Below are 27,106 nucleotides of genomic sequence, written 5' to 3'. Positions count from 1 at the left end.
GCATTTTTGAAATACGGAGGTTGTAGGAATGACTTCTGGGGAAGAAAGAAGGAAAACACAGAAGTCTGGACAAGAAAAAATGGACCACTTAAATTCTGAAGAATAACTTAAAACAGGCAGAAAGTTCTGAGGCAAATGACAGGAGCCCAAGCAGAATCTAATAGGAAATTGGTGGTGGCGAGCCTATAAAGTTGTATTTTTCCTTTACTAAATTCTGCACCCTTCAGATACGTGATCCTGCCAGTTGTTCTCTCATATGATGAACATTAACAGGACAACATCTGTATTCCTGGTTTCTCAGCTGTTGTTGTTTTCCCCTTTTTTCTCCCTGATTGTCATGATTGTTTTCCCTTGTACAAGACAAATGCTAAAAATAAGACAGTGTGATGGTATGAGCAGCTGAATTAGAAACAAACTGATAGAATGGATGTCCTTAGGGAGATGCCATGGAATACTCTACAAGGACATATGTTTCAAAATCAGATGCAACCCCAGTTTCATTGTGGGTGTTTTTTATAAAATACACTGAAGCTTGGCAATTTTGCCTATGTGGTTTTCCTACCAAATTTGTCAGTCTCACTGCACCTTGTTCAGTTAACCAATGCTTCCATTGGTTTCTCAAACAGTAGTTTTGAAAGTTCACTTTGGGATTTGTAGCTACTTTACAGCCTCATGTCTGCCACCGCTGGCAACGCAAAAGGATAAAAATTACCCAGTCAAAAACAATTACAGATCAGGGCAGAGTCTGGCTTCTGCAGCCAGAAAGCAGTTACAGACGTATAACTGTCGGCCAGCATTGCTATTCCAGCAGTATGTAATCAAAGCACTTGTTTGTTCAGTGGAATCTTGCTGCATGGTGGAGTTGTTGACTGAATAGACTGTCTAAATAATGGCTTCTGTCTTGGGTTTGGTTGGCTGTGAGTTTTGTTTTTTGCTGAGGCTGTGGGGGAAGACTACGGAGGCTGTGAAAAGACCTACCAGGGTGGAAAAGAAAAGATATAATAGGATCTGCAGAAAACAGAGAGAGAGTTCTAATGAGAGAAAGCGAGGGGAAAACCTTTCTACAGAGAGGTTTTACTTTTTATTTTTTTACAGAGAAATTTAAAAAGGCATAAAAAAATAAAGTATGTAACTACGTGGTAGTAAAAGACAAACAGAACAAGTAAAACAATAAATGGAGTCAGACTACACAAATGTCAGGCATATAGTCATGTGTTTATTACAACAGAAACAAAATTTCATCTACTTAGTACTAAAATTAAGGATTGTCATTATTGGTTCAGAATAGAGCTAACACAGTAGGATAGAAAGGTTTCAGAGTTAAATGACTGTACCTCCACAATTTTATTCCTTGTGGTTTTCATTAAGTTAAAAAAATGTATGAACACACAAAAAACCACCCAGTTAAAGCTTTGTGTCTTCCATTTGTAGACTTCTACTTGGAAGTTAATAATTCCTAAATAGTTACACAAGACTCGGTGCTGCATGAAATTCCTTTGCATGTCTCATTCAAATGTATAAACTCATTGCAGCAAATAGTATATTGAACAAACATGATTTCATTTGCTTTTTACAGATGATCTGATTATTTTTATTTGACGTAATTTCTCAAAAAGCTTACATAAACTTATTTCTGCCTTCAGATTTCTTTGAAAATCCTAGCCATCCTGATGTATTAACCTTGTTTGTCATTTGGACAATGGGATCGCTCACCTAATTTTAATGGCATCCATTTGATTTTGTGATTAGATGATCCTACAAAAAATTTACATAATGGGCAAGTGACCATTTCTATTGTCATATACTGGTGCTGTTGGTTTTGTTTTTTGTTTTTTTTTTTTTTACTTTCTGTAATCCCTGAGAGTTAGTTTCAATCTCAGAAGGGTTAATGAAATTTTATATAAAAATATGGCATCTGATCTTGTATCATTAAAGCAAATAGCATCTTCGTTTTCAGTTTTACTGAAATGATAGTTAAGTCCATTCTTATTTCTTAAACTGTATGCATAGTTTTAAGATGCTCTTTCACTGATTTTTAAAAGCATTTTATAGAAATAATCAGGAACTTCCATAGAGATCAATCTTAACTTTTATGATTTATAAGAATGGGTTTATTTGTTTGTCTTGTGGAATCCTTTCTTGAGCAAGTCCTTCATAATTAAGTCTTGCATAAACAGAATTTTTTTTCAAGAGAATGCTCATTTGTTTCCTTTATTTGCCTAACTTGAAGGCCACGTGTCAACTTGTCACTGTGATAACAATAGCTTGTAAGTTAGACCTTCAGAAAGGGTTTCTGACTTAGTAAATTAAAGTTTTGTACTTGCCAATTAAACTGCCTGTCAATGTATTATATGGTGCCACTATACAGATACTGCAAATTCAGGTTTCGAGGCTGGCTTCGGACTGTGTTGGAAATCTTGTCTCTGCTTCTCTCCTATTATTGCTCCTTGTTTCACAAAGGGTTGCATTGCACTCTCTTTCAGCGGTGCTTCACCTCAGGAGCTCCATGTCTTAATTCTCCAAGATCTCTTCTACTCTTAGAATTTCCCCATTCTCTGCTCTTAGAAACAAATGAGTAATAAGGCAAGCCTAAACAGAAATAAATTATTTACTTGTGGAAAAAAAAGCAATAAGATACAGATAGCTGTGAAAATAAGGTGGTGAATTCAAGAGAGTTTTTTGCGGCATAATAAACAACCAAAGCAGTTTTCAAAATGTGACTTATTATCTGGAGATTAAGGGGTATTTTTCGTATTTGAAGCTGTGCAGATGATAAATTCATTTTAACACTGTACCACGATATTTATGCTCCAGAGCTTGTTACATTTATTTTTGAACCGCTATGCAAAACCGGTATGCTTAGTGTTTGCACTAATACGAAGTTTGTGAAATGGCAGTAGTCAGTGCAGACCGGTTACAGTTTTCCTGGAAATGCAAAGTATCGCAGCTTTAATTCTACCACCTCCTGCAGCGCTGCAGCTTGGAGCTTCCTTCCACTGGGAAGGAAGGAGCCTCCTTCTGCTCATGGGAGGATCTGAATCTGTGAAGTGGATAGATCTGGGGATTGAACAAAGCCATTTTAGAAGGTTTTTGTTTTATCTCAGGCCTTTGCAGATTGACAGTGGTAAACAGGGTATTCAGCTTTGCAAAGAGAGGGCTAATAACAGATTTAAGAAGAAAACTGCTTGTAATGTTACTGGAATTACTTGAATAAAATTTATTGCACTTACCAAGTGCACTATATAATAATGCTTTTTTTGATCATACATGAAGTGATGGTTTTCTTGAACGCATGCATATGCTGCGATCCTTCATGCCGGTATAACTTCTGTCCTTCACTATACACCATCCTTCCTTCTCCATAAATATGCAGTATAATATTATTGGGTTTTTTAAAATTATAAACACATTTTCTTCTCAAATAGATTAAACTGTGGAAACAAGATAATGTATCTTCCAACTTAAATTAGAGAGAGTTTTATATTATTGTGGTTTAGTGGTATAGGCTATATATAACTTAGGTTTTGCTTTCATGTCACTTGAATCTAACTCACAGCTTAAAAAGCATAAATATTTAGGGTTTGACCAGTTGCAGGATGCAGACAGCTCCTTTTACAAGTCATATTGCGCTATTATAGGAGTTTTGCCACTATCTTCAATCGGTGCAGTGTCAATCCTATCAGCAATTGTTTCAATTTGAACTATTATTTGCCTAGAGTAATTTTATTATCTTTCAGTGTGCTATCTGCATGTCTTCCCCAGGGAGAAAAAGAGGCCTTTGTGCAAAATCAGGAGCTGTAGTTGCGTACAAAGAAGTGTCAGATAACAGGGAGCATTAAGCACGGATCGTATGGATGCTCCCAAGCTTGAGCAGCTGCTGGGATACAGAACATTTTGCAGAAGTCATTGAGGCTGAGAGGCCATCTTCAAAAGGTTCATTGGACAGGAACAAAAAAAAAAAAAAGTTTGTTCAATCCATCCAGTCAGTAATCTTGTGAAACGAAGCTTTTCTTTTCCTGTTGTGTCAGCCCTTAATTGAGCAAGTAGTTTTAATACATCTTGAAACAGAGTATTATACTCTTGAGATTGCCAGTTGTAAGAATATGTATGAAACAAGCAAATAATGCGAATAGATCACACTATATTGAAACTGTCCCTGTTGACATTATCTTACTGGTTTCACCCTGTGCAGCTAAAAAGGAAATCAAATAGGTGATCTGTTTGGGGAAGTTTTGGGACTAAGGATTATTTAGCGTGAATAGATTTATCACTATTGGTCATATTTCTCTCAAAGAGGAAAAGGACAAGAGAGAGAAGAAAATATGAAAGAGATATAGGATTAATATGACTGCTGCTGCACATAGAATCCTTTATTATGCATGATGACCCTATAGTGTCATCCAGTAAAAAACATTTTTGTCATACCTTCCACCTACCTTCTCCTGTGCCTTCCTGTATTCCTCTTCCTCAATGCATTCCTTCTGTCAGTCTTCTGAAGAATCCTCCTTCTTTGCATGCAAACTCAGTTATGAAAATTAAACTTCGTAAAAGTCATATTTATACTTTACAGGATTATTCTAAGGTGCCTGTCTTAGTAAAAGCAGAATTTTCTCAGGAGATATGTATTTCTCTTCAGTTTTGATCGAGGAAGGCTGATTTAGCTGTCTCACCTTAGGACTCCTCACTTAAGATGGATCAATCTCACACAGTCTCCTTTTGGCTTGGTATTACATGTGTAGCAGCATACTGATTCTAATTAATTCTTCAGCTCTTATTTATAAACGTTATTAGATAAAATTGAGTTTTACTACAATTGTATGAAAAATGTACATTTGGGGTAGCGACATGAGTTTTGAAGTGTGACTCAAAATGATAAAATGAAGATACTCAACGACAAATTAAGGAGACAAGAAGGAGAAAACAGTGAAAAAGACAGGACTGAAAATTGAAGTCTCTTGAATACTGATGGAATGACAATCCCATATGAGTCAGGACAATGCGAGTGGAAGGGAGCTGAAGATGGTCAAAGAAAAAACTTAGAAATGTCAAGCAGCTAAAAGTCATGCTGAGTAAAGACAATAGTGAATGAAGCCTCTATTTCTTTTAGAAGTAACCTGTATAAAATACAGGTCCGGGCTATGATACTTGCAGTGATGAGCAGTTATTCCCAAAACTAATGGTAGTAAGGACACTGGAGATTCACAAATCTGGGGAAAAGGAGCAATAAAACTAATATGATAAAAGATCAATGAAAGTGAGAGAATGTAACTAGAACTATAAAAAAATAATATTCACTGGTGATGCTCAACTGATACAGGAAATTGCAGGCATATGTTCTGGGGCAGCTATAGAATAAAACATTTCTTGCATGACATTCTACTTACAGTTCCCTAAGTCACCAAAGATACATTCCCCTTGGCACAAAAGCTGTGTATATTACCTGACCTTTCAGAAACAAATAGCATTTTCAGTGCAACAAGATTTTTATTTTTTTTTTAGTATAATGACAGAAAAAAATGAGAAAGAGGGAAAAAGAAAAGCAAAAGAAAAACCATTAAAATCTTGCTAAGACAGTAGAGCTTTACTTTAGAGATGGATTATGTAACATTAATCAGAGTGTTTACAAATAAAGTACAAAAAGAAAGAATGGATTTTAAATTGTTTAGAAATATTTTTAAACAAAATAGAAATGAGTCAGTTCTATTTCAAAAACATAAAAAAGTATAATAAAGAGAAACAGCAGTATTTTAGCAGAGAAGCAAAAGAAATAAAAAAGGCCACGGCAAGTTGTCATTACAGTTGTATATTAAGGAGATGTAACTACGGTACACCTCATGTTACTTTCCATGCATGCCCCAAAAGTGAAGAGACAATGCCTAAAAGAAACACATATATCAAGAAACCGTGTTAGGGTAGGAACAGTAGGTGGTTAGAGCCTAAAAAGACTAATGTTTCAGCAACAACAGTGTCATAATTAATGTTTCAGCCTTTTCCTATTGCAAAATGTTTAAACATATATTTAAACTGAGGATTACTGTGTGCAGCTCTGGAGTCTTCAGCACAAGAAGGACAAGTGGAGGGCCACAAAGATGCTCAGAGGGCTGGAGCCCCTGTACTATAAGGACAGGTTGAGAGAGTTGGGGTTGTTCAGCCTGGAGAAGAGAAGGCTCCAGAGAGACCTTCTAGTGGCCTTCCAGTACCTAAAGGGGGCCTACAGGAAGGATGGGGGATGGCCTCTTTATCAGGGAGTGGAGCAATAGGATGAGGGGCAACGATTTTAAACTGAAAGAGGGTAGGTTTAGAAGAGATACTAGGAAGAAAGTGTTTACTGTGAGGGTGGTGAGGCACTGGAACAGGTTGCCCAGGGAGGTTGTGGATGCCCCATCCCTGGAAGTGTTCAAGGCCAGGCTGGATGGGGCTTTGAGCAGCCTGGTCTAGTGGGAGGTGTCCCTGCCCAGGGCAGGGGGTTGGAGCTAGATGATCTTTAAGGTCCCTTCTAACCCAAACCATTCTATGATTCTATAACAAAACAATCAGACAACAGAAGGTCTGTAGGAAAAATGCAGGGGAAAGGTGGGGACAATGTCAGTGTAGCCCTGCCAAGCTTTTCTCTACCTCTGAGATGCATGTATGCTATTTTAAGAACTATCACAAGAGTGTAAATGTGTTCTAATATGAGGTACTCAAAATCTAAATGTACCACTTTTTTTCTTAAGTGATGGGAGATGTTAATGGCCTTAAGACAGGTTTTGCAGATCAATGCCTTGTACTAGCCTGCTGCAAGTTGCTTTTCTATAAGCGTTTGACAGAGAAAATTTAATCCCCAGCACATCTTTCCTGAAGATTTCTCACTGGAGCTGATCTTCCCTATTGTTTCCTTTCCAAATCTAGATGCTTTCACTCATGCAAAACAGTAACTTTTTCCATGAATGGTGTCAGTGAAATCTGTAAGACTTCCTGTGGAGTAGGATGCTACTTAGTACAAATTTGACTGAAAAAATAAGAATGCACCCCTTGAAACTCACTTGAGGTGGAAATGGGAGAGAAAAAAATATCAAGTTTGTGCAATCAGTCACAGAAGACACAGAATTGAGTTATTTTACATTTGATATTTTGAAATAGTGTGTCTTACAACTTTTTCTCTTTTTTAAAGTTGCTGAAACCTTCTTGATTTAAAATGGTTGATGAATTATCTGTATGAAGAATTGATGAGACTGTCTGGGGATTAAGAGGGAAAGAAGGAGGAAAAGGGTGGAACTGAGCTTCTACCAAATCACCTGTGTTTCCATTGCCTTCAGTGGAGGAGACCATCATCATTCTAGATTTGCAGAAAATATGGGAGATACTTAGAGTGTAACTAATGACAATTCTGGAAACTTTATGAACTTTATGTGTCAAATAGCCCGTATATTCAGTTTTAGGAATAATTTGTATTAGACTGCATTCCATCCTCCCTCCCCCTCCAATAATCTGAATTTCTGGCTTGGGGAACTAGGATTTCCTCTACGTTTGGTACAAGAGCAAGTTGCATACGAAGTGGAAAACTGTGGGTTGTACTTGGAGGAATTCACCTTCTGTTCCTACCAAGATTTGAAAGATAGATTTCTCCTAATTTCCTCTATTTCCCAACAGAATGATTGAAGAGCATATACCTTCATATATAGCCTGCTTATGATATTTAACATAAATAACATGGAAAGCAAGTGGCAGAATTTTTTTCTTATAAATAATGCTCATTATAGCTTATAATCCAGAACCCTCCAAATATCCTGTGTTTTTAACACAATTAAATCAGATCTAATACCACAGACACGTCAGAAATTTATATATTCATAGTAGAACTAACCATCATTTCAGATTTGTCCCTGTTTCCTGATTTCCTAAGACTTCTGTTCCTTAGTTTTAACTGCAATTGCTCATTCAACCCTTCCCTGTAGGTCACCATCATTCTTGTTAATTTCTCCAGGCTCACTCCAATTAATCCACTTGTCTCTTGGTTACTGTACCTAGAGATGATCACAGTATACCACCCAGATGTCTTATGGATGATGAGTAATCCTGAAGGATAGATAGGCTGTTATAAAACAAAAAAAAAAAAGAAGAATTTTATGTGGAAACATTTCAAAGCATATAGTGTGCAGGTGCCTTGACCTCAAAAGTAAGATTTGATCTCAGAAAGAATATATGCCGTGCTGAGCTCCATACCAGATGGTTTTACTTACTACAGAACACATTCTGTCCCTAGTTGCAGGCATCCAGTTCCCACTGACTTTGAAAATGTCAAACTGCATCAAAGTTACATTCATTTTAAGATCAATAACCTTACAGAGGTTCAGGGTAGCATATACATTTTAGTTTCTCTTTTCCCCAGCTTACAGTACAGAACTAAGAGTATATATAGTTTCAGCTTTATGCTGAAGGCAGAACAGAAATCACTGAATCTATAGGTCTGCATAGTCAGAGCTCTAAGGAGTATCTTTTGTGGGGCTGTACAGAAGATACATAGAGAAGAGCTTTAAACTAGGAATGACAGGGCTGAAAAAGGAGATGATTGGGAATTTATGGGTGAGGATTAAAGAGCAAACCAGTATGGGAGACATTGTAGTGGGTGTCTGCTCTAGGCCACCTGACTAGGAAGAACAATTGGTTGAGGCCTTTTACAGACAGCTAGAAGTAGCTTCATGTTCACAGGCCTCCATGGGGGACCAGCCTGATTATCTACTGGAGGGACAACACAGCATGTCATAAGCAATGCAATATGTTCCTGTATGGCATTGATGAAAGCTTCCTGACACAACTGATAGAGGAGCCAATGAAGACAGATGCTCTGCTGGACCTCATACTCACAAACAAGGAAGGGCTTATTGGGGAGGTGAAGGTCAAAGGCAGTCTTGGCTGCAGTGACCATGAGTCCGCAAGCCTGGACTTCAGGAGAGCAGACTTTGGCCTCTTCAGGCATCTGCTTGGAAGAATCCCGTGGAATAAGGCCCTGGAAGGAAGAGAAGTCCAAGAAAATTGGTTGGTACTCAAGGATCACCTTCTGCAAGCTCAAAACTGGTCCATCCTGAAAAGCAGGAAGTCAAGCGAGAAATCCAAGAGGCCTGTGTGGATGAACAGGGAGATCCAGGCAAAATTCAAACATAAAAAAGGAATATACAGAATATACAGAAAGTGGAAGCATGGACAGGTACCTTGGAAGGAATATATAGGCACTGTCTGAGCATACAGAGATGTGGTTAGGCAAGCCACAGCCCGCTTAGAGTGGAATGTAGTGAGGGATGTCAATGGGTATTTATATATTTGAAGCTAATGTAAATTGTTGAATTGAAAACTTTTTAATTGGTGCAGTGCTGTTTTGTGAAAAAATAGTTGTTATTGATCATAATTTGAAAAATTACTTTCTTGGTATACCATAAAATTCTTCAAGGATTTTGTCAGAAAAATAGTTCAGATGATTGATTAAATTACATAAAAAAGCAATATTAAAAGAGAATTAATGTGGCTGGGAAGTAAAGAATTTGAAACCTTTGTTAATAAAATGCTCAAGAATGGAGGAGTGCACAGCAGTTTCTTGTACTTTTAAAAGGCGAGTCTATGCTCAGCTTATATCCGTTTCATAAAATATTTTATACCTAACAAAAATGCATGAATAGAAATGAGGAACATACAGTGATGTGAAAGCCAATTCCCTTGTAGAACCCCCACCAGCGTGTGTGATGGCTTGTACAGCAGCAATGGAGATGTCAAATGCTAGGCCTCTCTGACAGAACAAAACAAGTAATGTTTTCTAAGAGAATGTTTTCCTAAAGATGTTTGTTCCTAAGATTTCAGAGGGTTTACAAGTGTTTTATTCCCTCTAAATTTGAATGTTTTTGTTATTTAAACCGTAAGACCTAACTTTCTTTCCTTAGGCATAGAGATACACAAAGCCTGCAGTTCACTGCTTTAGGATTATAAAACAAAAGCCTAAGAAGCAATGACTGGTTATTCACAGTAGACATATTAAGTCAAGGAGATTGTTCTTTTATTTACTATTTTCTAAGGCTCTATGCCCAGGGCTTTAAAATGTTTCCTGAATTTTTATTACATTTTATTCTCTTGTTTCATCTGAAGAGTAAAAAAAGCAGTCAGGGTACAATACATATATCCTACTAGATTTTAGGATTTCTTTTTTTTTTTTACTGAAAGGAGAATTGCATGAAGTCACTCAGATTTCAATCTGCTGAAGTATACATGACCCAGAAATCTTGGAATTTGAATTTAATCTTTGTAACAGCTGTAAGTGCCTGTGAGTAACACTACATTTATCTATTTTTTTTTCTTTCACGTGGAAAATAAGCACGCGTCACATTAATTTTAACACTTTAAAAATATTTCAGATTACAGAACTTTTCACCAGGAAACTAATTGTCCTTTCCTGTGCTTTCGGCTCAGTAAATATCAAGACTTAAACCTGGTGTTCAGCAGCTGAGAACAATGACTGTCAATTGCCTTTTCCCCAGATGTTCCTCATTAAGAGCACAAAGTGTGCTTATTTAAATCCATCCTTATCCCCTAATATATAAGGAATAGCGAGTGGCTGAATTCAGTAGCTATTGGAAGTACGGTAGATCACATCTTCCTGTTTATTGATTTGTAAAGAACAGCCTTGTACTGCTTTGGCAGCTCTGAGTCAGTGAGAGAAAAGAAAGAAGCTTTTCAGCTCTTGGGAGGAGAATTGCTGGGTAACATTAAAGAGGGTCTTGTAGAAGCCAATTTCCTTTGATATGCAGTCAAATGGGACGCAATTGGAGTCAAGGTCAGGAGGCTGTGGAAATGCTATGAATGTGGTGGGAGAATTAAAGGAGTGTTATTTTAATAAGTATTGTATGTATGCATGCATGCTTATTAATACAGAAAACTGCCCTTTGCATGAGAACAGCTTTTAGTGAAGCAAACTTTGAAAAAGGAGATTGTGTATCGTTTTGCTGCTGCAGTAAATATAGCTGTTTAGGTGAGAATCTTCTATTCTTTTCCTTCTTTCCTCGGCATTTTTCTTTAGAATCCCAGTCACATTCAGCCATTCAACAATTGTCTTAACTCTTCATATTTTGCCTTTTTTTAACTAGTGATCTCATTTCTACTCTCATGTTAATAAGTAGTAAAAATTGCTACTCGCATACCTTCCTATAATTTGCTTGCATTTGGGGCAGCATAATTATGTAATTAGTGTCTCTATATTATGCTGTTTGTGCCCTTAGATGCCCTTACAAAAAGGATATTTTTTTGACCTCAGAAGAGTTTAGGCTGTTGCTGTGTTTCAAGTGAATAATAATTTGAAGTTAACCTCAAAAGTAAATGTCTAACTGCATTGAGTGGGACATATGGTATCTAACTGACCTCCCCACTCTTCTATTAGTGATCTTAAAATAAAAAGTGAAGTAATTTGACAAAATAGAACTTAATGAAACCCGTTCCCCCTCCCTTACTTGAAGTTGTGTTCTTGATGAATTGAAAGACATTCTAATATTTGCCTATATCTGTTATATTTTATTTAGAAGTGAGAAGATGCAGGGAAATCTGGTGAGGAAAAGTTCTGTTTTCTTTTAGGGAAAACCAAAACATTTTTCTCTATGCCTTCTGTTGGTATTCTAGCACTTGACTAGAGTGTCAGTAGATCTAGTAATGGTGAATCAGGAAGAGGGAGAATTGAAATATTTTTTCCATTATAGCACTAATAATCCCCTATTAAAATAGCACATGACGCTATTAAGTCCTTTCAATGACAGCATGGTTTGGCTTAGAAACAGGGGTAGTAGAACCTGTTGTTTGTTTCCATGAGCATCAAAGACAAAAAGGTCTTTTTTCCTAGAAAGAATAAAAGTCAACTTAGAAATTGCAGATGTGTAATGAAGTGTGCAGAGCAAGCATAGAAAGAAAAAAAAAAAGAAGCTTATTGCCTTACTTTGCTTGGCAAATCAGGATATTTCTAAAGAGATACACCTAGAAAGAGCCCCAAGAGATATAACACGCGAAGATATGTGATGTATGATTGTATAGACTTCTCATTTGCTAGTTTCGTGTTTTCAATTACATTGTCTTTTCAGATAATGTTGTCACTGGTGTCACATGTAGAGTTGTTTTGGGGTGGGCTGTTGTTGTTTTTTTGTTTTGTTTTTTTTTTTTTAAGTGAATGAAAACAAATAACCACTCTATCAACAGAATAGGTTTAGATTCATTGTTCTGCACGTTGTTTGTTCTAAAGCACTCACATCTCTTCCTAGCCTTTTAGGAGAAAATTGACAGTTATTTTCAATTATGGCAACTTGATCACCCTACAAGAGACTAATGGATGCTAATTTAACCTTTTTTTCTGTAATAACCTTCTTTATTTCCTTGCTTATCAAATATTCTGAGAAGAATGTATATATTACAAACATATGTGATTACAGTTTAAAAATTAGAACCAGAAAAAAATTATTAAATCTTTTTACAGGAAATAGTCTTTGCAAGATAGTAATGCTTTCAAGCAGGGAGAGATGAGTGTATAATGCATGTTTTTAGCTATTTTGCTATCACGGCAGCAGTCGAACTGAAATGTGTTATAGTACAGCAAAGGTGGGTTTTGTTACAGTGTCATTTAGGAAGAACTGTAGGTGTTTCTGCTTTTTTGCTCAAGAGCGTGCATTTGCACGTTTACCATTCACATGGGCCAGGACAGCCAAACGCAGCTGCCTGCTAGATCTCTTTAAGAAGCACTGCAAGAGACGTTATTTGAATATATCAAGAAGGGAGATACATGAATAGTGTTTAATAGATACCTAACATTTTAGTATTTTTGTATGCTTTGTTCTTCATCGTTATAAAAGGGTGTGTCCAAACAGAGGACTGTGATAAAGAAGAGAATTGATTTGTAATTCAGGTGTGATTCTTGGATTACAGTTTGGAACCCACAGCATTCTATTTCTGAATTGCCACGGTACGAGCAAGGGTGGAGGCGTTCATGTATTCACCTGTAACATTCCCCATTTGCCTGGTGTCTTCTCTTTACATGTCATCACCAGCTTCATTGGCCATTTGTCTGTGACCATTTAAGATTCATAAGTAAGACTTTTTTTGATTAAGTTCCCTCCAAAGTTTGTTGAATGTGAATTCTCTAAGCGTGCTGAGTGCAAATGGGCATCCAGCCAGCCACCTTCGCTCACGCAGCACTGGAGCCACTCATTTTGCAGAGCACCTTTTATCCTAGTGATCAGAGAGAGTCTGTCCAGGAGGGAAGCGCCCCAGGGGTAGTTTCCTCTACTGAACTTGTTCAGTTGAACATCAAAGCTATGGGGAGGAGTGGGGTGGGATTAAGCCACAGTGCTAGACCTAGGCTGAGTATTATGTTGTCCCAGTATGGAATTTGTGTGCTTTTATAGCTCTCTGCTGAAGTCACTTTTTCTTTGCAGGCTTTAACCAATGTGTTGAGGTGTGCCAGCTTCTTCCATCACATCTTTCTGACTATGTCAGCAACGCCAGCACACCTTAGTAGGTGGTGTTAGGTACTTTTTGAGAACATGGAAAATACTAAGAATCAAACATCAGTAAATCTTGATCCAGGCCTGTTTTGCAGTGTGGACATAAGCACAAAAGAAGGCTTTAGATATAATAAAAATGTTCTCAGTTAAAACCCAGCAAAATTTAAAAAAAAAAAAAAAATTTAATGGTAGACCCAAGTTCAATCCATGAAATCCTTTTATAATTTCAGTGGAGCTGTTATAACAAGTGTTTTCAAGGTTGATCCCCAATATTAAGTATCTAAAAACTATTCCTAACAACTGCATGACATAGCTTTGCTTTTGTTATTGTCATAATTTGTTTATCTGAACCCGATTATGTATTCAGTTCACATAGCTGCATTCAAATGATGTGAAATAGAACTTCGTTCATCAAATGTTTGCAAAGTCTTTAAAGGAGAGGAATTTTAAATAACTTTTCTTTTTTTTATTCGCCTATTTGTTTAGCAGAAGCTGTTTGCATTCCATGTCAGTATTGCTTAAAATCAGTATAGGATTTTTAATATTACTATCTTCAGCTTCAAGTATAATATTTACTGCACTACTGTGGCTCTTTCATTTGTTATGATTGAAAGAAGATAAATATTATGTAAAACAGTGGATTAAATAAATAATGGAAATGCATGTCTCTTCAAGCATGCATCCTCAGTGAAGAAAAGCAACAGTTGAAGTATCCCAATTACAGAAAATCCTGATTTTTTTTTTTTTTTTTAAGTCAAAATCAGATGTAAAAAGACTTTGGTTTGTTAAAACCAAATTCTCGTATCTTGATTCAGATAAAGTAATATCTGACTTTTTAGAAATCCACCTATTGATTTTTTTAGTAGCATTACTTACAGAGAAATACTGTAGAGAGTTTTACCTGAAAGATACCCAAATCAAATCCACAGTCCCATCTTGCATGTTATGTACTGGTAACAGTGCCTTGAAAATTATTACTTTTTGCACATTAGTCTGACTAACCTCATACTAGAAGGGAGAGACTACCAAAGTCAGAAGACATAATTTTTCCTTTGTCTATTGAGATATGGTGGGGGGGTGGTATTTGCAAAACTTCATTGACAGTATAAATGTTTTCTTCCATTTAAAGTAAGGAAAATGAGTGCTTGAATCGGCTTTAAAATTTTCCTGTTTTCTTCACACGCAGCTTCAGTTCTTCACAACATCATTTTTTTTTTCTAAGGGAAACTGCACTTGGTTCAGGGGCGTAGCATACAAAAATGCATAGGATACTGTTTGTGCTTGTATTAGAAGAACCTATTTCACTTGACTTGGAAGAAAACAAGACAAAATTTAAAATTTGAGAATTACATATGGCTTGGTTTTGAAAATGAATTTAAAAAAAAAATTTACATGCCAGTGAGATTTTTTTTTTTTTTTCAACATTTGCAATTCAGTTATGAAGGCTTGGGTGGATATGGTTCTCCTTCTCCAGGGTATAAACCACAAAGCCAAATGCAACTTTGATTTTATTGTATCAGACAAACATTCTTCTGTAACCTTAAGTAATCATTGTTCAGGTGGGGGTTTTTTAATTGTTCAAAATAACCCCAGTTATTGTGGGTTCAAATTCTATTATTTTATCATTTACATCTTAGTCTTGGTAAAATTCACAGAGACTGATTGCAATAATCTTCCTTGCTCTACCATCAACAGTGCGTTCGTCTTTTGGCACCTATAAGGTAGTATGCCAATACATCAATAAGTGATATTTCCTGGCAGCCAAATGGAATAACTTCATATGTTCTCAGGTGATACTTCCTGGAGAATACTCAAGATTTACCAATGTTTTATTCGTCTCTCAATTGACAAAATCTACCTCTAGACTGAGGTATTTCCTGGCTCACATCCAAGGCTGTTCGGTTTGAAAGTTAACTCTGCAGTGTGTAAGGTATTTTATTTTGCTGGATGGGCATATAAGGCTAAAAATCTCAGTTTAATAATTTTGTGCAGCTCAAAGCTCACATGGATGTTTTGAAGTGATTGAAATTCTCAGTTTTAGCACACTTGAAGAAGTTGTATGGGCTGTGAGCTGATAGTGGTCGCGCATACCAAACAGTTCCCATACTCTATTCTGACCACAAGCTGGCTGTTGTCATTCTCCTACGTGAAGCACTGCTCCCCACTTTGTAGAGCTCTCATTCTCTTTAGAGAATCTGCACGCCAGAAAATACTTTTTCCATCCTAGTTGACTAATCGAAGAGTAAATGCTAATATAAAAGAGGAGCCTTATGTTTCTTTTCTAACCAATCATGTCCTAATAATAAAATAGGTATGTTATGAGGTTTATTTTAAGAGGATTACAAAGAGCAGATATAATTCCATTAACACTTTTCCAGGTTTTTTTTTATTTGCATGTGTCTGTTTTATGTATGTTTAAGGTTATCATCCTAGTCTTCATTGAAAAGCCATTAAAAATAGTATTGAAGTAGAATAGTATTGAAGCATAGTTTATGCTTCAATAACTTAAGCTAATGATATTGATGACCGGAAGCAGCCCTATTATTGTTCTGTATGCACTTAAAGACTTCTCTAGCTTATATCTATGCTGTGAATTAGGTGTGAACTCAAGACGAAAGCCAATCTTGAATGAAGCATTGCTTAACAGAACATCTGTCCATGCAATTCACTCTAGGCTTAAATTGTCCTTTATCCAGATGCCTTCTGCTCACAGTTTCAGAAGTTATCCAGAGTTCAGCCTCTTCCTAGGCTTAGTTTTGTCTAGCTAAGCAATCAGCAAGATCAAACAGAAAAAGCACTGGTCATAGGACTGAGCCAGAATGTGCCTGCCTTAAACCTACCAATATAAGTGGTGCTCTGTGAGCACTTTTGGATTCAAGAGAACAGTAGAAGTAAGAACAGAGGCCTCATGGTGATATGTTGGTAGCTGAGCTATGTGGGGAGGTGCTGGTCAACAGGGACTACCAAAAAGTTGTGTTGATTGTGTCTGGGTGTAGGAAGCCGGAAGAGAAAAGAAGGCATAGAAATGGAGGAAGCTGCAGGAAAAGCATCTGAAAAATGGCTTGAGGAAAGAAAGGAAGGGGGGCTTTTTGGTCATAGTGTCAGTTCTGAAACTGTAAGCAAAAAAAATTCACGTCCTGATGTTAAATTTCTGTTGTGTTTGGTGAAACCAGATTTTGGGTGCTAGGGGTTATTGGCAAACAAACACAGCCATAACAAAGAGCTAGTCAATTCTATCATTTTTCCCTTCTAACTGAATCATGCCCAGTTATTATACAATTGCTCCTTCCTATCACCAACCAAAAAAAAATAATCCCTAAAAGTATAAAAATGTGGATTGCTTTTTATTCATGCAACCTATTTGTTTCCTTGTTACGTATCTCACAATTAGGACAATAGAAACAGATCAATCATTTTTACCTTCTGCTTTGCCAGTCTCGGTACGACACTTTGTCTTACAGGCAATATTTAAGTTAAGTGAATGTGCTTCCTATCAGTTATCTTACATAATGCATTTCTAAAACATTCTATCACTATTTTCAAACATTCTGCCTTGCTTTACCTAATCCTATTCTTAGGTCTAACTTAATGATGGTACCCTTTTAGCATATAGGCTACAAAGCTCCTGGTAGATGTCCTTCGTAAGCTATGGAATCTTATAGCAACGACCCCCTCTTGGCTGCTTGCTTGATACTTTGCTGGGATTTTCAAGGGTAAAGATAAAAGCAATCTTACCTTACCAACTAGCATCTGTGTTTTCATGCAATACACCAACCCAACAAAACATTAGTAACAACATGTTCTTCAAAGGACTCTTCCAAGGAAAGGGTTGGGGGTGTGTGTGTGTGTGTGGTGGTGTAGGATTTAACTGATTAAAAAAAAAAAAAAGAGAAGCGTTTACACCAGCTGCTCTTTGGTTACCCTCATTTCAGCACTCGGCTAAAATACAGTGATCATGTCCACGTTATAAGAGATTATATTTCACATGCTGATTCATAATAGTACATTCTCAAAAAGTACTTTCGAGGTAGTTCTGTAAAAGTATTGATATAGAAGAAGGTTCTGACTTCAATATTGGCAAGCAACAGTTGTATTCAATTCAGGTACATAAAGTCAAGTGAATTTGCTATACCTTTATTTATCAGCCTTTTAATTTTCAACTTGTTCTAGCATCGGTTAAAGTTGGGGGGGGGGAAACAACAAAGAAACAAACCCAAACCTTTTTTGACCTCCTTTCTTCTGGGTAAGACACACTGAATCTCAGTTAAGCCCTGAGGGTTAACAATTGTTGCAGGAGCCTGCTTAATTTTAAACAGAATGTTCTCCAATGAAAAAGGTATCTGACTGTAGTTGCTACTTGTTACTTGCTTAGAAGAGGGTCATTTTTTTTTTCTCCTCTCTTAACAGGTGGCCATTGAGGAACGCGTCAGGCAACTGCACGAAGCTCACAGGGATTTTGGCCCCACTTCCCAGCATTTTCTTACCAGTGAGTAATTTCCCACTTTTCTTGCTCAGCTGCACACACAGTTAATTGATATTTTTGTAGCCATGTGCCAATTATTGTTGCTATGAGTTTCTATTTTAGATTGTATTATAATGGTTTTCAGTTTTTTATTACTGGGAGACGAAGACTGTTAAATAAATTGATATAGTCCAGGGTAAAAGGAAAATATCTGCCAGTATCAAGTCTGTTTGTTCATACATCTGTCAGTGCAAGGATGGCCTTCATTGTTTGAAGGTTCTCTTTTAGGACTAGCAAATTAAAATTTTGTTCAAAATTGTAGGAGTTTCTGATGATTGTAAAAGACAAAGGATTAAAAAAAAATAGTTTGGTTTATCTGTTCAAAGAAATATTCAGCTCTGAAAAGGGGCAAAATAAGACCTGCAAGAAAAATATTTTGCAGGATTTGATTGCTTAGCAGAGAAGTGAGAGGATCAAAACCATAGTGGGAAAGTTGGCAGAAGGATGGCAGTTAAGTAAACTTTTTACAACTCTGCATAAAATATAATTGCAGTAATATTCCCACTCCACCTCCACACATGCTCTTTTATCAAGGGTGTTTTGAAGTACACTGAAAGACAACTTGAAACACCTTCAAAGCTACGAGGCAGTGACTAAAGTGAAGCTTCTTAAAGACCGTGTCTTTTCTATTGTACTTCAATTAGGGAAAGTAAACAGTAAAACTTTATTTAAGAGATTATATCAGCAGAACAGAACGTAGTCACAGGATAATGGTCTTCTACATGCAGAGGGACAAACTATCCAGACATCAGAAATAGATGTTACTATTATTGCACAGCTACATTCACAGTAGGGTAGAGGACAAACTTTTCTTCAGATAATACTGTGTTGTAATTTTAATTGGTTAACCATTTTTCCACTAAAAATCTCAATGGAAACCTGAAAATTGTCAGTGGGGTGAACTGTAGATTCAAACCCAGAGTTGATGTTGTGCCATATAAGCACAATGCAGGCTCACAGTGATTCAGCCCTCCATCTTATTTTATCAAATTATGATCCTGGGAAGAAATAAGCCCTATTTTTGGAATTTCTATTACTTTTTCAAAATTTCTTTTAATTGACTCTTATTCACTGGGAATAATCTGTCAGCTCAATATATATAACTGCAGATCAGACTTGTCAAGACTGAACATGTGAGAGTTATGGGTATATGACAAGAATGCAATAAGTAAGCAGATGAGTGTTTTTGTTATGACACACAGTGTGTTCCTGATGAAAGAATAAATTTAAGGGTTAATTAAGCCAGCCTATATTGCTATCTGGAAGAGACGAGAGTGACCTGAACTATGTTATCACAATGATCAGCACATCATTGTTCTGTGCCAGTGCTGAGTGCAGCCAGACAACTTGTGTAACAGTTGTGTCTATACCTATTCTGCCTTAGTGATAAGTGATAAACTAGATAAAAGTGATAAACTAGATCAATCTAAAAGTTTCTCAGTGTTACGATAGTCACCTTTCTTAGTCCACCCACCATTAGTGAGACGCTGAGACAATATATTATTCTTCTGTGTACTAACCAGAGTCAGCAAAGAGTGGAAATCATTCTGGACACTTCTCACCACTTGAGGATTGCTTTAGGAAAAGGAGCCAGGTGAAAACGTGTTGACTTTGGAAATAGTCAAATCACTGAGAAAAAACAGATATGTGAAGTTGTTCGTTCTCTCTCTTAGATGTGTGTGCAAATATATGTGCAAATACACATTTTTACACGTGCATGCAAAAGTTAGGTATTTGAAAATGTTCAGTCACTGAAAACCATCAGTGTGTCTGTCTATCAGTCTCTTCTTTCATAAGTATCAAGTTCCCCCGTATCAAGTGTTATTACTACAACTAATATCATGCTTTTACATGCTTTTCATGTACTACCTGTGCTGCATCCCTACAATGATGGAAGCAGATCTATTGGAGAGGTAGTGCTGCAGGAGAGAGTGCCAGAATCTTTGCTATCTAGCATGAGTCTTGTTTCTGTATCTGTACTTTTGGGGATGAACAAGTGAAACATAACGGTTGCCAAACAGAATTGGGCAGGTCAAATGACGGTGAACTTAATGGCTTGTAAACAATCTTTCAGTTCATGGCAGAGTCCCAGTTGGATCAGTCTAGCTGTGGCAACAACAGTGAAAAGTTGAAGCATGATAGTTCTACTCTCTGGTTTTATTTTATAAGCTCGACTCACAAAGCGTTGTTATCTAAGGAGCTGAGATACACATAAGATCAATGCAAACTCTAATAAGTAGGGAAAATAAGCCATTTATTGTCTATTTCATACCTAATTTATATGCCAGTAATAATCAGTTCATCCTCTCAAACTCAACATCAGCTTTCCCTCTAGCACACATGCTTTCTAACCTTAAGGTGCAAGTGATGAACTTCAGCTTCCAACTGTGTTTACATACTTCTATGAAAAATTGTCCTTTTACTGTTGATCTACGTTTAAATAGCTCTGCAAGAAGAGTGGTACTGTAGTCAAGTTCGTGTTAAATCAGTGACTGAATTGCATTTCTCTCCTACCTGGAAGAAATAGATATGAGCTTCTAATCTACGGTAATGTTTTTATGTATTCGTTACCATTTTATATGTAGAAATTACAGCCTCAATTGTCTGTTTCTGCTTGGTTGGAACTGGAGCTGCTTAGGACTGTTGAAAACCTAGCCCAAAAATAATGGGGGAGTGATGCAGGGACCTCATTCATCATGCTGTGTGCAGGCAAGGAATCAAGTGATAGTCCCTGTTTCTAAGCACTTGCAGCCTGTTCTAAGAGCTATTCTTACAGCTATTTCTGAGAGAGATGGGAAGGAAGGTGTGAGCTAGAGAGAAGAGGACTGAAAAAGAAAAGGGAAAAAAAAGTCTCCTCCTTTGTAGCATTTTTTAAATTTAGGGACACCTTTTCTCCGTTGTCCTTTCATGCAGTTCGACCTTTTCTTTCCACTCTTTCTTCTTCTAAATGACCAATGACAGTGTTTATCTGTACTGGATAATTCAGAGGTCTCCCGGCTGTGGGTTAAAGTAATGACAAAGGAGCTAGGACACTTGTGTCTCTATACCAGGGCTTTGGGCTGCCCTCAAGTATGAAGGGCTGCCACCAAAACTGGCCATTACCTCTCTGCTAGCACAAGAACTTGCCCCTCTCTAGGCCTCCTACATTTTATTTTTTTTTCTGGGCTCTCTCACCTCAGCCCTCGATTTTCTGATCAGTCCTTCATGCTTCCCCAAGCTCATTTCACTCTGCCAGTCTCCGCAGAGTCCCAGCTCCTCCTCACTTTATTCCTTGCCAAGGATAGAGAGACTCCCAGCATTCACAGCAATAGCTATTTAAGTTCTAGCTGGTAAATGTGATGCGTGTGCAAGACATCACATCATGAATCCACAGAGTGAGTTTGTTGGGTTTGAAGGTTTTGCTGTTTAATTAGAATTATCTAAATCAGGCTGTGGAAAAAAAAAAAAAAGGCAAAAAAAAAAATCTCCTTTCTGTTAAAGACAAACTGGTAAATATTTAGCAAAGTAATTTAAAATATCTGTGATCCTTTCATGGTTGTTGGTGCTTAATTTGGAAACTATGTGCAGTAACTGAAGTGTCAAAAAGAATACCTGCAAATTCCAAACATAATCCCAGCTCCAGAGTTTTCAGTGACTCCTCTGGAATAATTTTACTTTTTTGATTTCCCTTTTATTTTTTTCTGTCATGCTGCCTCTTACAAAGAATGAGATTCATTGTCTCTTGTTGGAGGACTCGCCTATATTTGTCACAACAGTTGCTACCTTTTTTTGAGATGCAAAATGAGAGGTAGGATTGATGTGAGACTACTTTTAATATCATTGGCTGTGCTAGCCAGCCTCCCATCAATCCTGTTTGTAATGTAATAGCTCATTTGCTTGCGTTACTTGTGATCACTGAAAAATAGAAGGTATTACATCTTTTAAAAGCATAAGTAAACCTTGTAATTTACTGTCCAGCTCCAGTATGAGCCATCTGTTAGTATGTGTAGCATGTCAATGAAGCGACTGCATGAAATAGTGCTCAGATATAACTGGCAATTACTTACGAGTGTGACTGGGAGATCCCGGGTGCTGCTTGTGGTTCCCAAGCTCAGAGAACACAGGTTTCTGTCAAGGCAAAGAACTTGGAAATACGAGGAACAGAAAGAAGACTTAGGTTTGCGAGTCTAAAAGGCTGATTTACATCTAGCTAACATTTTGTAGTTTGTATTTCCCAGGCTACAAGCTTCTGCTACCTGGATACATCAATACTAGACTCTTAAATCTGCATACCTAAATATGTGCTAGGAACTATATTTTAATTGAAAATACCTGACTATGCCTTTAAGTTTTGGACTTCCAAGCAGAAACAGCACTGACTTCAACATGAAATGAGGCAACTGTGGCAGCTTTCATTCAGAAACAGAAAAGTGGTGAATGCTGGAGTCAACAGTTTGTTTTTCAAGCTAGCGATCAGAGTGCATCTGCTGCATTTCATGTCAGACAATTGTTTCTTGAAAACAAAAAAAAATACGATCACAGGCGTGGGCTATGTAACCTAGGTCACTTCTGGATAAGCTCAGAGCGTTAGGGTTCAGATGTGGTTTGTTTCTGGGCCTTTGTGTTTTCTTTGGTTATTTAGGCCGCACTACTGAGAAACTGGAGATGTGGGTCTGAATTCCTTCAAGCTGGGAGAGAAGTCAAGTGCTCATGTCTCCCACGTTCAGGGTGACTGCTTAGATTATTATGCAAAGCAAAGATTAGTGAAGCTCTTTCTTGCACAGGCAAATGTCTTTAAAAGGGCAAGTCCTGCTAATTAAGACATCTGACTCCAAAAATGACAGGGCTCTAGGCCTCCTAAGACACTTTAATCATCCACCTGATGGATTATTTTCCAGTGCTAACATCTATATCTTTCTCTCTTATTTCTCACTGCATACATTATATTATATTGTCTTCCAGATATCACTTTTGACATGCACACATTGAAGAACATGTCCATTCATCCATGTCTTCTGGATATATGATTTAATATTTTTAGATATCACATTGAATGCTTTCAATAGAAAATATTACCAGGGAGTACTATAAAGATAGAGGATAAATGGTCACAAAAGAATCAGCCTAACTCTGAGAACTCTCTGGGAGCAAAGGGATTTTATTATTGCACTTAAATATGGTCACATTAGCTAGAGGAGCCTGATTGCTAGCAAACTTTTTTTTTTCCCTACTTTTGTATAAATGCAAGGTGACTGCATGTGCTTCTGAAGAAGGAAAAAAGAAAACTATTAAAGTATCAACAAAAAAAAAGTCCACTTCATAGGTCTTGCCATTATTATTATCATGGTGATTTTGTAGCAGCACTGGGCACAAATTCGTCCTCAAGACTTGTGTGATGGGTAGATCAGGTTTAAAGTTAAGGGAAAGTGTCTTTAGTCCATTTCTTCCTTGTTCAGAATATTGTGACCATAGCTACATAGCTACAACTTTTGGCAGTGATAGCCTTTGCCTGACTGCAAAAAGTTTTTAAGAGAAATATAACATTGGCATATTTTGAGAGAGTGTCTTTATTCTTACTTTTGAAATAAAATTAGTAGAATTAATTTTACAGTGAAAGTATGTCATCAGGTCATATAATCACTAGTCCTTCTCATTGGCTTTAATTTTTCCATTATATTTTCTTCTCAGAAAAACCATGGAGAATCTCTCCATAAAACTTAATGTATTTGATTCACAATGAAATGGAATATATGGAATTCCAGCTTTATACCTATGTTTTCCTTGTCCCTCCACTTTTGTGCTAAGTGAGCCTCTCCACTATAATACATTGGACTATGAATTTCTGAACAAAATGAAGTCACTTTTGAAATGATGATGTTCTCCCTCTCTCTTCACCTGGAAGCAACCAATTTTCCCTTGTAATTAACATCTTGTGCTTGTAAAAAAAAAAAAAAAAAAAAAAAGGCTTCCAGAAAAAAAAAAAGAACCCTACACTTTAGAATTGTAGTTAAAAATAATTATTTCTATATCTCTCTCTTGTTTTGTTTGTTTTCATTTGTCATCAATTAAAAAAATACTGTATAGTATTTATTTTAAAGCAGATTTTTGGGGGTGAGTAATCAGGAAAATTACTGTCTTTTTTTTTTATAGCAGCCTAATTAATTTCTATATTTTATCCTTGGTTGGTAGGCAGTCCTATATTCTGCAATGCTAAATAATTTGCAACTAATCAAATGATATTTTTCTACTCTTAATGAGTATAAGACTCAAAACATGGGTTATTGCCTCTTATACGTTTGTCCGCTACTACATTTTCTATGAATTACTATGTTGCTAAGACAGAATCTTCCCTCTCTGCATTTTATAGTCTTTTTGAAGTAATATAGTATCTGCAAAGCCTAAACAAAAACTACATCATTTTTTACACCACCAAGTTTAACTCTGATGCATTTAACCATGTGCCCATGTTGTCATGAGATGTACATTGTGTTCAGTTCAGGGCATTTCTTTGTCCTCGAACTCCAGGACTGTGGTACAATAGAGATATTTTATATACGTGTATTATAACTTTCCTGTTATGTGAGACACGGAATATTTATCAAATATTAACTTTTCTATTAATCTAATTCCATTTCCATAAAAACCACCACTAATTTGATTAGGTCATTTTATGCCCTCATTTGATGAGCTGGTTTTAGAGATTTTATTTTTAAGAGCATAAGAATGCAACAAATGTTACCAGTATGAAGTACCTGTTACTTGGCATACATCAATACAGACTATGTCACTTTGCTGTGTTTAGTGCGGTATTTATTTCTTAAACAAATAGATGCTTGTATTTTTTCCATTTTACAGTAGTGTGACATTTAAGAAAACGAGCATTAGATGGATTTTGTATTTTGCATTACAAGTGTCATTTGGAAACTTCTGGAAACACTGTTCGTGATTAAAGGTGTGCATTATTTAGGTCATATCATATTATGTTGACCCTAGGCTGCAGGTGAGAAACCTTAAGTTGGCCATAAAGATTCCAGCAGGAAATGCAGGATGGAAAGGTGTCTTTCATAACTCTTGTAAAATAACCATCGTTATAATTGGCCCTCATCAAGTGCTGAACTTCTCATGACTAACAAGCATAGAATCATAGAATTGTTAGGGTTGGAAGGGACCTTAAAGACCATCTAATTCCAACCCCCCTGCCATGGGCAGGGACACCTCCCACTAGACCAGGCTGCTCAAAGCCCCATCCAGCCTGGCCTTGAACACCTCCAGGGATGGGGCTTCCACCACCTCTCTGGGCAACCCATTCCAGTGTCTCACCACCCTCGTGGTGAAGAACTTCTTCCTAACGTCCAGTCTGAATCATCCCATCTCAAGTTTTAATCCATTGCCTCTGGTCCTACCATTACCTGACATCCTAAAAAGTCCCTCACCAGCTTTCTTGTAGGCCCCCTTAAGATACTGGTAGGCCACTATAAGGTCTCCCCGGAGCCTTCTTTTCTCCTCCCTTCCTCAAGTTGGTTAGAAGTGTTCTGAAAATGGTATATTCAGTAAACGTCTGCATGTGTGTTACAGCAACAGACAGTACTGCGGGCGTTGCAGGGAAGTAGTGAGCGCTTGCTTGGGTGTAAGAACAGCAGTATCCCAGCTGAGAAGGAGTTCGCTCTCTCTGAAATGCCCGGGAGTCCATCCGCATGTGCAGCACCGAGAGCTAGCGCTTGGAGCAGAATAGACCCCACGCTGTGTAGTCCTTATGAAATACAGGTTTTGATTGATGCTTCTGCCTTGTAACTTCTAAATTGTGTAGTTGATGTATCCTGACATTGGTTTCTCAACTGCACGGTGCAACGTTAGACCTCAGTGCTACACACACTGTCTGATTGTTCTTTGGTCTTACCTAGTACAATAATAAATGCACATAATTTAGAAATCAAGTCTCTGTAAATCTGGGGGAGGGGGAGAGGGTTCAGAAATCATATTTTACAGATGCATACTGATGTTTGTTGCAAAGGATCTCAAAGATCTCATAGAGTATGCAAACACTTCTATTGTGCCACTGTCACACAGGTGTACGTATTGGAGATGGCATCCCGCCAGCGTCAGCCATAAATTGATTATGGAGGGGAAACATTGCTTTAGCATATTCTTTTGGGAAAAGACGCATAAGCTCTTTATAGTCTGTGGAGAGCAATAGTTTCTCCTTTATAATGATCTTATTTGAAAATAGCTGGAATAGTACTCAATGCTTCTTCTTTGAAAGGTTAAGGTGATGTGAATGTGTGATTCTGGGGGAATCGGAGTCTTCCTAGATGCAAAGGTCGTCTCTTTATTTCATCCTTCCTGCCTGCTTTTATCTGAAGTCATCCACTCCATACCTTGCTGCAGTGAAAATAAATGGTATCAAACCAATAATTATAAATAAACAAATAATAAATAAAAAGAATAAATAAATTCCTAGCTCTATGTTTATGACAATGTAAGTCATGCAGGTAGAGTCCCTAGGCTCAATTGGGGAGTTATTAGCATTATTAAAATGTGTACATAATTAAGCACCTTGCTGAGTTACAGCTACTGTGGCCACCAAGCAGGTAGTGCAGGTCTTGACTGGGAACATAAAAATGAGCTCGGTTTTAACAATCATGATGCTGAAATGCATTGTTCTGATTGTTCTTTGGTCTTACCAAATGCTGAAATGCATCATGATTATGATAAATTTCTAAGAAAAATAATATAATAAATTTCTAAGACAAAAAATAATTGGGAAGAAATATGTACCAGTGTGTGGTGATGGGTACTGTTTCCAAATACTTTAACCCCTAGTGACAGATAAGAGTAAAAAGATTTTCTTTCTTTTTAGAACTGAAAATGTACACTCATGCCATTATATAGTCACTAGAAGTGTGTGCTGACTATGTAAATAAGGACCACTGAAAGTAACTTTTAAATGTGGACATACTAAATTTACTCTTTGAATAGCTGGAGGAGAAATAGTTTACCGTTAGTAAACATACAGATATTTTTCATTATGTTTGTAGTGCTAAAGTGAAATATTTATCGGATTATTTTTTGTAATATCAACACAGATAAAATTATACTATCATCCTAT

At 37.0% G+C, this 27,106-nt stretch overlaps 1 protein-coding gene across 11 annotated transcripts in view; it reads left to right on the top strand.

Moving 5' to 3' along the window:
• Positions 1-27,106, top strand: part of DMD (dystrophin) — a 1,301,546-nt gene that overhangs the window by 1,150,431 nt on the left and 124,009 nt on the right. For all 11 annotated transcript variants that reach the window (XM_054189211.1, XM_054189212.1, XM_054189209.1 and 8 more), the window contains one exon: positions 17,907-17,985. In XM_054189211.1, coding sequence (XP_054045186.1) covers positions 17,907-17,985 — 79 coding nt within the window. The remainder of the gene's footprint in view (positions 1-17,906; positions 17,986-27,106) is intronic.

This window comes from Rissa tridactyla, chromosome 1 (genome assembly GCF_028500815.1).
Source record: "Rissa tridactyla isolate bRisTri1 chromosome 1, bRisTri1.patW.cur.20221130, whole genome shotgun sequence".
Classification (NCBI taxonomy): Eukaryota; Metazoa; Chordata; class Aves; order Charadriiformes; family Laridae; genus Rissa; species Rissa tridactyla.
This window is presented reverse-complemented; position numbering and strand designations above follow the sequence as displayed.